The 14,107-nt window shown below is 32.5% G+C and overlaps 1 protein-coding gene and 8 non-coding genes across 9 annotated transcripts; all 9 read right to left on the reverse strand.

Annotated features, from left to right (window-relative positions):
• Positions 1-66: 66 nt before the first annotated feature.
• On the reverse strand, positions 67-9,261 carry LOC130819095 (uncharacterized). Its single transcript, XM_057685299.1, has 3 exons — positions 9,246-9,261; positions 5,688-5,868; positions 67-1,355 (listed from the first exon to the last, which is right to left on the reverse strand). Exons 1-3 carry the CDS (start codon positions 9,259-9,261, stop codon positions 1,223-1,225), a joined length of 330 nt encoding a protein of 109 aa, XP_057541282.1. The 3' UTR covers positions 67-1,222.
• LOC130801234 (small nucleolar RNA snoR97) lies at positions 2,457-2,562 on the reverse strand. The gene has a single exon (XR_009039541.1). It is a non-coding gene; the product is annotated as a small nucleolar RNA snoR97 (small nucleolar RNA).
• LOC130801539 (small nucleolar RNA Z278) lies at positions 3,800-3,915 on the reverse strand. The gene has a single exon (XR_009039641.1). It is a non-coding gene; the product is annotated as a small nucleolar RNA Z278 (small nucleolar RNA).
• On the reverse strand, positions 4,177-4,269 carry LOC130801523 (small nucleolar RNA Z223). Its single transcript, XR_009039634.1, has one exon. It is a non-coding gene; the product is annotated as a small nucleolar RNA Z223 (small nucleolar RNA).
• LOC130801526 (small nucleolar RNA Z223) lies at positions 4,275-4,367 on the reverse strand. The gene has a single exon (XR_009039639.1). It is a non-coding gene; the product is annotated as a small nucleolar RNA Z223 (small nucleolar RNA).
• LOC130801240 (small nucleolar RNA snoR97) lies at positions 4,691-4,795 on the reverse strand. Its single transcript, XR_009039542.1, has one exon. It is a non-coding gene; the product is annotated as a small nucleolar RNA snoR97 (small nucleolar RNA).
• LOC130801284 (small nucleolar RNA U36a) lies at positions 4,943-5,033 on the reverse strand. Its single transcript, XR_009039551.1, has one exon. It is a non-coding gene; the product is annotated as a small nucleolar RNA U36a (small nucleolar RNA).
• Positions 5,167-5,257, reverse strand: LOC130801261 (small nucleolar RNA snoR26). Its single transcript, XR_009039547.1, has one exon. It is a non-coding gene; the product is annotated as a small nucleolar RNA snoR26 (small nucleolar RNA).
• LOC130801269 (small nucleolar RNA snoR27) lies at positions 5,321-5,420 on the reverse strand. The gene has a single exon (XR_009039548.1). It is a non-coding gene; the product is annotated as a small nucleolar RNA snoR27 (small nucleolar RNA).
• Positions 9,262-14,107: the final 4,846 nt, after the last annotated feature.

Below are 14,107 nucleotides of genomic sequence, written 5' to 3' on the forward strand. Positions count from 1 at the left end.
GGTGTTTAGTAGAACTGTGACAACTAATGCTCCTACAAAATGAAGAAATAATTTGAAGTCTACGTAAATAAGTAATTGAGCACCATAAGAAGAAAATTAGACATATACTTCTATGATTCTTGGAAAATTAAGATGATTGAAATTGCATTCACTTTAGTTGAAGGATAGCCAATATGCACAAAATTTAAAATAAAAAGTCCATGAAATCTAAGGTATGGACTGAATTTGGGATGGAAATCTTCGATGCATTGTAGGAAATAAAGCCAGCCTTTATTCTTTCATAGTTTAATAGCCAAAAACCCCCAAACACAATCAAACAATGATGCTCTCAAAACAAACCAGAACAACACACAGGGATGAAATATTGAAAGACTAGGAGTTTTGACTCTCTAAGGCCAACAATTTCCTTATTACAATCGACGACTACTCTCAGTTATAATAGGTGAAGATCTTGCACTACTCAAGATCGTTGAGTGTTCACACACACTCAAGGAAAAACAAAGGAATGAAATCCAATGACTTGTTATTTCTTCAAACTCAAAAGAGTGTTTACAAGGCTAAGGCCATCTATATACAGACTTGAGGGACGGGGGAAATACAATGAGGCTACTAATGACCCAATAACTAACTATAACGGTCAAAAGAGAACACGTGCAAAACATGTGCACTTTCAAAAATGGAAAACAAGCTAAACTAAGTACTCTAAAATTCTGACAGACATCTGTTAACCAGGTGACCTTTCACCCATCTTCTTGTGCTCTTCCAATGATTGATGATGGTAACTATGAGTCCTGACAGGAAGCTTCTAGTGCATAAATTCCATTTCTACCCTTGATGATCCTGCAGGACTACAGACATACTCTGGCCAAGGCTCGAAAGGTCTGCTGGTCAGCAGTTACCTTCAGTACTGTTTACTATATCCGATGACTGGGCGACCTTCAGCACTGATTCTTGTGGGTTGTCAGTGATGGACAGAAGTGTTCTTGGGCCTAGGTAGGAAGGTCCGTGTGCCAAGATTCCAATGTCACCCTACATGGCTTCTAAATCATTAGTGATTGACCTGGACAGAGTCTGCAAGGTCAGCTGGTCGCCAGCTTTGGTCATCCTCTGTTGTTCTGATGTCTTGGGGTCTGTATCCTCTTCTGTTTCTTCTGTTGTTGAGTCTTTTTCTTTTGTTTTGTTCTGTAGCCTTGCTTGCTTCATTAATCACCTTTGAACCATCTCAAGGTGGTTCAAGGTACCTCCAGTATCTTCTATCGTCTGATTCTGTATAACTCGATGATGAGACATCGAAAGACGAGTCATCCTCTAAGTCGCTCCACGACATTTTCTTTTCATGACTCATCGAGCGAATACTGTAAAAAATAAAACTGAAAACATTCAATTAGAGACAATTAAATAAGGGTAAAAGCTGAAAACATTGTGGAAGCAATTCATGGTGGGAAGTAGTAACGATAAAGCGAAAACTCAATTCCAATGCCTCTCAACAAGTGGTCACTCTGGTAGCTTACTCGATCAGATTTTGAAAATTTGAAATTGTGACCATAATGTGTAGCCAAATTAGACAAGAAAGTACATGGCCGTTTCACAAGCTAATCATTAACATGATACAATACTAGGAAATTGGGGTAATAACAAGATACACAATTTCTAGAAATGCATTTCCTCTGCAAGCACTTGAAGTTGAAGCATAGTCCTCCATACATGGACATGAGGATGTAATCTAATTGAAAGGACAGTCTATTCATGATGCAGCCTTGCTCCTTGCTCAAATTTTCCTACTCTGCAGTGTGCAGGATTTACTGCAACTATAAAAATGCATTCTGTTAATGTGAGTCCACAATCTACATAAAAGGGGAACGGCTGATAATAAAATATCAGCCTCAGCAGCCTTAATTATTCTGGTTTTAGCACAATTTGAAGACTAGCACATAATTAAGCAAGCAGCTCCAATTAAATTTCCTCCATTGGTTTTGCATAGCTGTCAGAAAGTGCAGGATCTAAGTGCTAACACTGTATAATGAATGTTTTTGAGATTATCTAAACCGTCAAAACGCCGTTACATGTTTAAACTCAGGAAAACAAAACTCAGGAAAACAAAGACTTTCTTACTCATCGTTGACGCCATGATGACCCAACCCTCAAAATAATTTCCTAAACTAGAAGAGACGAAATGGGAGATTAATGAAAAACTTGCAGACAGATGATGCAACTCAATATCATATCATTTACATGACAAGAGCATTTGGCAAGCATAAGAACCATTTGAACAAACTTAACAAACTCAATATATTACATAATTCAGGAGTTTCTAAACAGCAATTTGTGCAAACAACTTAGATCTTATTCAAAAGAAAGAAACGACAAATGAAAGTGTACACCACTCTTCAATCAAGATTCAAGACAAAAGAGCCAATATAAAGGAGTTTTGTTTGGACAGACTTAACAATTAACATAGATTTTGTGCTGTTATTTAACTCCAGTCCCGTTAAGAACCAAGGGATGAAGCTGATGACAACACACGCTTTCTGAGTTTTCCAGACTAGTTACCCACTATTTGCAAGGGTAAAAAGTATAGTTAAACTCAATATATAACATAACATTGTCCAAACATTATAACAACAAATATATTACATTTTCAGTAAATATCCTCAGTTAAATCCAAAATTATCATATGAAAGTAGCTTCACTGAGGGGTTCTCCCTGTTAAACAAGGTCTCGGCTCCACCACACCTCAATGAATTGGATTTTAGCTTCATTGGTATAAAAATTTATTTTGAATCCCAGAACAAACTTTTGAATAAATATATTACTTCATGATTTAGAAGAAATTATCTAGTATCAAAATTCAAAACTTTTCCAGCAAAAAGTTAATAAATGGTTTCAGATAGTCAATCAAATGCTTCAAAGTTCAAAACTATCGCGGATAAATTTAGAGGCATAACCATAGAGTTAGCCTCCACGTTAACACCGCCTGATTCAGTGTATGCCTCCATGACTAGGCTCTAATTGAATTGAGCAAATTACCAATCAAGAAAAGCCTAAAGGTGTATGAGGCAAAAAAGAAAAAAAAAAAAGATTATAAAAATAGGAAAAAACGATGTAGCCGTTCCTTAGACACAGATCAGACATAAAGGCTTGGCATCATCATTATTGTAAATTTCAGAGAAGCCCGGGGTGCAACGTGCAAATTTTGAATCCAACTACCATTCTACCATGGTGCTCCTAGCAAAAAAATGCAAACAAGTTCAATGATTTTAAGGGGTTGTGACCAACAAAAACTTTCATTTTTCAATTCAAAGGAGGGCAAAACAACTTCTCTTTTCTCAGTACATCATCTTTATCTTCTAAGCTTTTCACTAAAAAAAAACTTCTTTCACCCATGGCCTTATCAAGGAATTGAACTCAAATCATCCTATACTCAACAGTTCCTCTATCATGACCCTTCAATAAAGAAATTGATTCAATACTTTTCCTCTATTAATCCTAGGCACAGTTCCTTTCCTTAATCATCAACCATTTACTATTATGACCTTGTTAAGTAATAGAACTCTGCCCGTCAATCACCATAATCTGAACTTGTTAAGGTACCAGCTTCGATTGCCAAAGCTTAGCTCAATACTCTTCCTCCATCATTCACCATTATAACATTATTCAAAAATCCCTGCCAGTTGTTAAGTGAGTCCCTCTTTCTTCATTCTGTCCATTTATCAACGTCATTTATAAATGTTCAATTAGCAAACAAATTCATTTATCCATTATTACAAATTACTCATTTTACATTAATGATGATCTAAAAGCCTCAGTTAAACCCAGTCATATCATGTGAATGTAGCTTCCCTGAGGGGTTCTCCCTGTTAAACAGGGTCTCAGCTCCACTAAACCTCATTACAAATGGGTTTTATCATCATTGGTCTTCACTTAAATTAGAAGAAAATGAAAATCTTGATTAACATCAATATATAAAAACCATGAAATGCAGAATATTCAATATCAATACAAATCAACAAAAAGAATGGAAAATCTGGTTTCAGACAGTCGATCCAGTGATATCATGCTGAGGTATAGTGCTTCAAAGTGGAAATTTTGAAGTCAAAATTACACCCTCAACCAAGTGAAATAACACATCATAAACCAATTTTTGTATGAATATAACAAAATGATAACATTAATTTGATTAAGCTCAGAAAAGGAAACAGCTTTATCTATCAAGAATTTTCTGAAGCAGAACTGGCATTTTAAGCTGCAAACTAATCATCAAGGCCAAATATTTGATTAAGCTCAGAAAAGGAAACAGCTATATCTATCAAGAATTTTCTGAAGCAGAACTGGCATTTTAAGATGCAAACTAATAATCAAGGCCAAATATTTTAATGCAAAGCATAAAATTACAAGGAAAAAAAGAAAATTTTGGGTGAAAGTAGTAAAAAAACTGGCTCGTTTCAAGAAATTCAACCATTAATAAAATCATTTAGCTTAAAATAACAAAGGCATATAATGCTTTCCTCATAATTCAATTATATAAAACTAATATTGAAAATGTAAAACTCCCAAGACTTAGGGATTAATGCTTTAGCTTGTATTATTTTCCTTGAAGATGAAGTAATCAATACCACTTAATGTACTAAATCTGTAATCCTTATCGCTTGGTGTACACTGTACAAGAATATACAAAAATTCTATATTGGTACCATAAAAAACTGTCATTTAACTCTAGTCCCGCAAGGATGGAAGGAAGAAGCTGATGAAAACACTTAATTTCTAAGTTTTCCGGTCTAGTTATTACCCACAATTTCTCAAGGATAAAAAGTATAGTGAAACACTGAAACTCAATAATTAACAAATGAAATTACACATCATTAAACATTTTACATCACCAAAGCCAAAGATTATAATGTGAAAGATTTAAAGACACAAGAGCATTATGATTAAAAAAAAACAGCGGCTCATATCAAGAAATTCAACCATTATTATAAATCCTATGTTTCATTGATAGAACCTCAGAAGCGCGGATAAATTTGTAATCATTGCCTGCATTTTATGGCTTTCAAAATCAAATTGAAAAAAATACTATGGCAAATAAATTTTAAGCGCAAGGACAAAACGATAGTATTTACCTCCATCAGCAAATTTCATCCAAGAAAATTGAATATCAATAAAGTAGGTGAGCATCTCAGATTAAAATTCCCCCATTAATTTTCATCATTATGAATCAATGTGCAAGGATAACAAGGAATTTACTCATCATTGATACAATTTTTCAAAAAAAAAAAAAAAAAACGTTAAAAAATTTCTTTACACTCTTAGATCTTAATTATTGAATGGATATCATCATATCAGAGTAAAAAGAACCTTCTTCAATTCCATGAAAGGAGAATGCAGAAAGATAACGCAGTTTGAAATCACATCATTAATCCATAATCCATTCAATCAAAACCCTAATTAAAAAAAACAATTTAAAACGGAAAAAAAATAAATATATTAAACAAAATAGTTTAATTGATTACTCGACATAATTTTAAGTAAAAAAAATTGCATTGAATTACATGATTCTGGTGACGTTTACAATCAAAAGATCGAAATTGAAGGCAACAACGCACAATCCAAAACAAGAACATTAGTGATATTAAATCATCAACATGCTTCAAATTCATATATCGAACAAAACTAAAGCGAAAAAACAAAACCTCAAATAAAGCCCTCGGGCACGCAGGAAAAGAAAACTCGACAGCAGAAGTAGTCGAGGGTGGCTAAAAATTTTAATGGCGAGAAGAGGAAATTGAATGGTGAAGAATTTGGGGAAGTGTTTTCTTATATAGTGAGTGAATGAGTGTTCGTGGCGGCTATCAACGAACCAGTTAGGGTTTCCTTGTTTTTTGTATTTTGTTTTGTTTTTTTCGGTGAAATACACATTTTAAGTATTTTCTCTATTTTATTATACTTGCTACATTTTAATAATAATACTTTTACTATTTATCTTCAGCTTTGATTTGGTAATTATGACTTGTTCATAAGAAATAATATAGTTATATGACATTTTGCTTTATTTGTCTTAAAATCTAATTTTTTATTTGTAATTTTCATAATTTTTTGTTAGTGAATAGAAATAAAAATATTCAATATCAAAATGTATTAAAATTATGTGTAAAAAGAAATTTGACAAGTATTGAGGAATATTAACTTCAATTGACAAGTACGACAGTATTGCCTTCCGCCACCGTACTTTGATACAAACAAATAATAATGCTTGAACATTGGTTCGATGAAGAATTGTTCAAAGAGATTTGAAGACTTATCAAATGTAACTTTAATTTGAATTTAAAATAATTTTAAAATTATTTAAATATCAAAATGATCAAAAGACCCAATTTTTCCTTCAAGACAAAATATTTAACTCGAAATCCATTGATATAAACTCCTTTATATCTATGTGGTTGAGATCACTACTTTTTACCTATTCGTCCCAATGAAATAAGTCCATGTACAAATGTGATGAAAATAAAAATAAAAAAAAAAGGTAAAATGATAAAAATTACTCATATTTTTTCACAAAGTTAATTAATGTGTGGACCGTAGATGATATGAAAAAGTAAATTAAATATGTAGATATAAAATAAATAAAGATTATAGGTCATGAAAAAAATAAAAATAGGACAAACCCGATGTGATAGGTTAAAAAGAAAAATAATGCTAATTCTTAGCAACTAATGGAGTACATATTCAAAAATTCAAATAAAAAAAAATCAATATTTTTTTTTTTGAACAATTATCAAGAATAATCCAAATTATTCATGATTTTCATACAATACTTTTTTGGTGATTCATTGGTTACCCAAGATTACTCTAAGAAAATACCTCTAAAGTTGAGATTAATCATCATTAATCAATTGGTAAAATTATTATAGAAAAGTCATAAAAAGGATTGGTTATTTTAGGTAATTTTTTCTTTTTTTTTGCGATCCTTTTAATGTAACCCTTTTGGGTATTTTGTGTCAATTGATTATAACAGTAATAAGGTGTTTAGCACGTGGGAATGAAAATTGCGAGACTATAGTTACTATAGTTGAGAAGGAATGATATTTTGGGATGAGACTTGAATTGAGACTTTAAAAATAAATGTCTTTTGTTCTTATTTTATCAAATTATTAAAGTAGATAAGGAATAAGATAAAAATTGACTATAAATACAAATTGACCAGATATCTTATTCAAGTCTCAACTCAAACTATCACCATCCCCAAGACTTTTTTGTGGAGCTTTCCCCTTACCAAGTCTTAAATATTTTTTAAATTATTTATTGAATGATTTTTTTATACAAAATCCTTTTTAAAACTATTGTTAATACTACTATTATCACTTTACAGTTTATCAGTATGAAAATATCTCATTTATCGCGTCTCTTTTGTCTATAGACCTTTAAGTTGTCTTGCTTGTGTTTTTCGCGTCTCTTTATCTTTCTCGAGTTGGGGGACTCCTTTGGCCGCGCTCTTCTTTATGGGTATGACTTGCCGCCGCCCTTCCCTCCCCAGACCTTAGCCTTAGCTTTCTAAGAGTGGGATGTACTGGGTAGTATGATGATGATAATGATGACTCAAAAGATTTAATCGTTTTTACGAATGTGTGACTATCTTATACTCCTTTTGTTTTTATTTGTTTTTTCATTTACTTTTTACGTAGATTCCAATACAAATTTAAAAGTCAAATAATTTTAATTGTAAGTTTTTAAAAATTCTAAAAAGTTAATATTTAAAAAAATATGTATTGTGATAAATCTATCAAGATTCCACATGAATATATTTTTATATATAGATCGGTTAGAAATCATAAATAGAGTTTGAAACTAAAATTTGTAAGTTCTATTTGAGAAGAACATATGAAAACGAAGGAAGTAGTTGACAAATATGAAAGACCACAATGAGCATATATAGTAATAATATGTTTTTATAATCTAACGGTATTTTGGATTTTAACAAATATTTTAATTGTTTTAATTCAAGTAATTTATAATTTATTTCGATATAAAATAGGAAAAATTACGTGAATAATACAATATTTTGTTAATTTCTACAATAATACAACATTTTGAAACTATAAATAACACCAACCTAGGAATTTTCCTAGAATAATACCAACTTTAGTTTATTAACTAAAAATTCTACCGGACGGGCGGACGGCAATTAGACCTGCTCTGCTATATGGGACCGAATATTGGCCTGTTAAAAAGATTTTTGAACATAAGATGGAAGTCACAAAAATGCGTATGCCGGGGTGGATGTGTGGGCACACATTGATGGATCGAATTAGAAACCAAGAGTTTAGAGACAAATTAGGGGTAACCCCTATTTCTGGAAAAATGCGCGAAAATAGATTGAGATGGTTTGGACATGTGCAGAGAAAGACCATCGCCGCCCCTGTGAGGAGAGTTGAAAGCATTATAGTAGAGCTGTAGAGGGTAAGAGGAGTCGAGGAAGACCTAGGAGAACTTGGAATGAGCAGATAAAAGTTGATTAGGATGAGCAGATAAAAGTTGACTTGCGTGAGCTAAACTTCTCCGAAGGCCTGACTAGGGATAGGGGTAGTTGGAGATGTCATATCCATGTTTTAGATTACTGATGCCCTCATAGATTATCTCTTTGTGTTCTTACCATATCCTCTCTTTTCTTTTATTAGTATTAGTTTTTTTGTCCCCTTCTATTTTATTTTGTAGGTGGATCTACTTTTTTATTTATTGGCCTTTTTTTTTTCCAGTGTAACTACGTCTCTGTATCTTACTCGAGCCGAGGGACTCCTATGGCCGCGCTCTCCTCTATGGGTATGAGTTGCCATCCTTCCCTCCCCAGACCCTATCCATAGTCTTTTCTATGAGCGGAATATACTGGGTTGGATGATGATGATGACGACCAATTTTTTGTCATATAATCTTCTATATTTTGATTTTAAACATGTTAAGGTATTCTAGAAAAAGATCCCCTAAGTTGGTATTATTCATGGTAAATAAAAAGTTAGTATTATTATAATAAATGAGCAAAATATTGTATTATTCTTAATAATTTTTCTTATATTAACTTAGTTATTATAATTGATAAACTTTACTAAATAACATTCACAACTAATTTTTGGCACACGAATCTATGTAGTAAAAAATAATAATGCAGAAATTAAATCAATTGTTTCTTATTTGTCTAGGTCCTTTAGCCTTCAACAAATATTCGAATATTTTATCACGAATATCCTTGATTTTATTACCTCTTTTTCTGGCCATCTTAAGTGATAAATCAAAATTAAAAGTTCAAATTATGGTATAAAATCATGATATTCTTGTAGCACTCGGCTATTTTATCATGAAAATCGTTGATTTTATTACTTCTTTATCTACTACTTCTATATAATTTGCCTAAACATAAAACGTATTATATAATATATATATATATATATATATATATATATATATATATATATATATGAGAGATCCATTGAGAAGAGTGTTGAAAATGAGAATTGAGAAGGGTCAAAAAGGACTCTATATCCTTGATTTCACTAAAACAAAAAAAATTTATGGTCACGATTGAGGCAAAAACACATAGTAGTAAACGTAATTATGTTACATAGAATAGTAACTATGAAATAAATTTTTAGAATGTTCTTACTTTATAACATAGTATCTTTTTTGTATGTATAGTAACAAAAGAAAATCAAACAAAAATCCTTCTTATCTTTCTTATTTAATCCTATATATATATATATATATATATATAACTTCTTTATCTACTATTCCAATTTATTATTAGTCTTGTAAGCTACATTTTATCTTTATTGTTTACCCCTATAAGCGGCTTGTTTAGCGTAAGGAAACTACATGTTAATGCATTGGTTTATTGGATTTTACGCTTGTTTTGCTGCTTTGGTGTTTTGTTTCATTTCAGGATCTAATCATCAACACCGAGCACAAACTAGATCCTTTGGTCGCATACATTGCTCACCTAAACACCGAGGGCTCAAAGAAGTGAAACGTCATGAGCCAAGCCATAAGAACAAGCCAAAAAGAAGCCAAAATAGATCCACTCGACCAAAATGGGCTAAAGCCAAGGTGGCTCGAGCAGCATTGCTCGAGTCAGAAGCTGAGTATTACGTATCTGAAGTTTGCTCGACCGGTCAAGCAAGTCGGCTCGGGTTGAGCAAAGTGCATTCAAACTTCCAGAGCTTCTAATCATCAGCAGGATTCAATCTAGGTGTACAGTACATCCGCTCGACTGGTCAAGCAAGATGGCTCGGGTCGAGCGGAGCCAAATTTCACATTCTGTCCAATTTTTAAAGTTTCTAATGTTGGACCTGATGGTGGCTTGACTGGTCGAGCGGGAGCCGCTCGTGTCGAGCGAAATGGGCTGCAGCAGTTTTTGCGATCTTTTTAAAGTATCATTCGAGGTTCAATTACATTTGTTGCTTCTAATTGCTGCTGCCAAGACTGCCAGCCATCCTACCCTATCCATTAGGGGTGGCACCCCCCCCCCCCATAACCTAGGGGGGTGGAGCAATCATGAAACCACCACCCCCCACTTGTTTTTGAAGCCTATAAATTGAGAAGAGGAAGATGGAGCTATCATCTCAATTTTACCTTTCGTTTTGAGTAATTTCTATGTATTCTACATAGCTTTGTTTTCATTTCAACTAAGAATGTTAGTATAATTTCCCTTTCAATTCAATTAAGTATTTTCACTTTCCAAACACAATCTTAACTTCATCCTTTTTTGTAATATTTTTACAACTTGAAATTCTTCAACCATTGATGTACTATTATTGAAGCTTTTGGATGGTATTACTTTGAATCATCAATTCATCTTGTTCATCCTTAGATTGAACTTAAAAGAGTAACTTCTATCTTTACTTATATTGATTTCAATTCATGTCACTTAGTCATCTTTGATTGTTTCCCTTTAAATTTCATATATTCATGTTTGTAGTTCTTCAACTTATATTGCACTCATCTCTTTAGGCTACTCTAATAATTTATTCATCTATGATTTTTGGCTTGTTTGCAATCTACAATTTCAATATGAGTATGAGTGAGTAGCTTGTTTTGGCTTAGGCTAGGCATTACCACCATGTATGTAGTTTGAAATGCTTTCTTTACCTTTGGCTTGGTTGTGTTGTTTATGGTTTAAGATGGATTTTGCTACCATGTTGTAGAGTCGTTGAATTGAGGGCGAGAGTCGATTTTTAACGATAATCTATGCTTAAAAGTTAAGAAATCTCCATGAGAATAGGTAGATGCTTTGATTGGAAATGTTGCATGTGTGCTTCATGTCTTAAATTATGCTTAACTCCATGAGAATAGGTAGTTGAATATGTTTAGGAAGCTTTTGTTGCTCGAGAGAGAACATTAGTACTTATGATACGTTCTTTCCCATAACAAAATATCCATGACCTTAGGTTAATGTTTAGTAAATACTACTTTGGTGAGAAAGCCTAGCCTATGCCTATTAACTTATTGATCATTCTATCCTTGCTTTTAGTTTATTGTATTCTTATTTACTTTTATGCTTTATTTTCATTAAGTACTTTTAATTGCTTTTTTTAATTATTTCTATCTCCAAACATTATATTATACGTTTTCGAACACACTAATCGATCAAGAAACTATTAACTTAACCCTCACTCCTTGTGGATTCGACCCGTACTTGCCGACGTACTACGCTACGCCGTACACTTGCGGTATGACTATTGAAGGACGTAAAGTCCCGATCAAGTCTCCTCCTTAGTTTCCGTGAACAATACGGTATCGTCAGTGAAAAACATGGTATAGTCTCCTAGATAGATTTAGAAATTTACATTACGGTATCGTCAGCGCAAAACATACATTCTGTTTCAAGTCGGGTGGGAGTGTTGATTTTTAAGTCAATTAACTAAAAGGGTTAGGTTTAGGTCAAGGGGCTTTAACCTGTTTATATATGACCTGAACCTATACTCGACCCGACCTGATCTCTTTGACAGGCCTACATACCATGTCCAATGCATACGTTAGTAAAATTAACTCAGATATTTTTCACCAAACATACGCCTTTTGTCATAGTTAAATGTATCGTTAGACACGCTTGACTGAGGTCGTAGCCATAAACTTCATGAATTCCCATGGCAAAAAACTGGAAGCAACTTGACCAAATCCTTGTTTGAGCCATAGCTCAACTCGGTTTAATTTCTTCCCCTGAACGTAGTTTTATTTGCTATTTTGAATCAAGCACTTGGACAAATGTTTTGCGGCAATCAGGGGAGGATCCGGAGTTAAAAAAACATGGGAGCACCAACATATGGAAGAAATAAGAAATTTGCGAAATATTCGACAGAACTTTATTTATAAAATGAACAACCAACTATTTTCATTTCTCCAAAATGACATGTACAAACACAATAATTTCATAACAAGACCATAGAAAAATAAACAATAAGTTGATATCATCTACCTCAAATGGTGGCAACCAAGTTGAATAACTTTGCGGAAAAAACGTCTTTTAAAAGTCGGAACAAAAAAGCATTTTCTCAACACTCTCTAGTTGATAGTTTTTTAATCAATCTCAAACAAACTAAAATTCCTTGGCTAGTAAATTTGATTAGGCCGCAATGGGCTGGGCCGAAAACGGGTCTTTGTAAATAGCATAATTAATGTATAATTTAAATATTATAAATGACAATGTCAATGAAATTGTTAATATTTTTTCAATTTTTTTTATTATAAATGATAATCTAATTGTTATAAATTAATAAATGGGGATTAAAATTATTTTTAGTAGTAAAAATGGGCCGGGCTAGCCCTTAAAAGCTCGGCCCATTTAAAGCCCATATTAATTTTAAAGGGCCTTTATCCGGCTCGATCCTTATCCGGTCAATTGAAGACCTCTAGTCATATCACACCCATTTTGTTTGTCTTTTGGAACAACACCCAACATCAATACATACACACAATTTACCGTTGCGATTGAGAGAGGAGAGCATGCGAAGTCGTGACTGATAGATCGAAGGGGGTGGTATGCAGCAGTGGCAAAGGACGCGGACGAGGTGTGGGTCGTGGATATGGTGAGACAATGAGTTTTTTGGATTTTAAACCCTATCTGTAAATGATTATGAGAAACAAGGGGAGCTAGAGGAAAACTTTCATTTTAATATCACGCATGACCATTAAATTTGTCAAGAGATATTCCTACCAAAATTACAATCAATTTTCATTATCATTCTCATCATTTAGTACCGATTACCAAACCAACCGTGTCTGGTTTTAAATGTTTGTTCGTTTAATTTCCAAATACACACACTATCGAATAATAAAATATAATAAAAGAACTGAAAAATTTCAAATGTCAACTTTATATAGTTCTACCAAATGAAGTATTTTTACAAGTTAAAATATAATTGCGTGATATTAAAAAATACATTAGTTATAATTTTAAGTATTAAATGTAAGTTTTCAAAAAGATTTATTATATCATATTTGTATAACTACTTAAAATCTATTTGGAAACTTTACATAAAAGTGATAACAACTATTTTACAAGCAATAATTTGGTTGTAGAATATAAACTATTTTATTTTAAAAAATTATTTTTAAAAAATATAAACAATCTAATATAGCAATGCATGCAAATTTCTGCACATAACATCTAATAAAAATGTTTGTTTTATAAAAATAACTAAATTTTGGCTGAATGTATATACATTTTCAATAATTATTTTATTTAATCATGCAATTATTATTTGTTGTAAAAATTTATATTAATTATTATATTTCATGAGAAATATTATAATCTAATAACAATTTTAAGAAATTGTATTTATCATAAAATTTATGTATTCCAAAATTAACAAATTTTGTGTATTGTATGAGTTTTTATATATATAATTTACAATTCGAGTTGTTCATGGGCGGGCTACCCTCCAGGCTCAAAAAACGAGTGGGCTTGGACATTATTTTTCAAAAAAAAAAATAAAATAAAATTTGGACGGTTAATACTCGCCCGCCAAGAAAAACGGGCGGGTAGCGATACCAAAGAATACCCGTGCATATACCCACCCGTCCGCTTAGTATAATATACCCCTCCGAGTAAGCGTGCAGTACTTATTCT

The sequence above is a fragment of the Amaranthus tricolor genome, chromosome 1, assembly GCF_026212465.1.
Source record: "Amaranthus tricolor cultivar Red isolate AtriRed21 chromosome 1, ASM2621246v1, whole genome shotgun sequence".
NCBI classification, from domain to species: domain Eukaryota; kingdom Viridiplantae; phylum Streptophyta; class Magnoliopsida; order Caryophyllales; family Amaranthaceae; genus Amaranthus; species Amaranthus tricolor.

Excerpts from the sequence above, each read along its gene's own strand:
- LOC130819095 (XM_057685299.1), bottom strand. Across the intron at positions 1,356-5,687 it reads GCCCGAGGGCTTTATTTGAG|TATTCGCTCGATGAGTCATG; the intron begins GTTTTGTTTTTT and ends TATTTTTTACAG.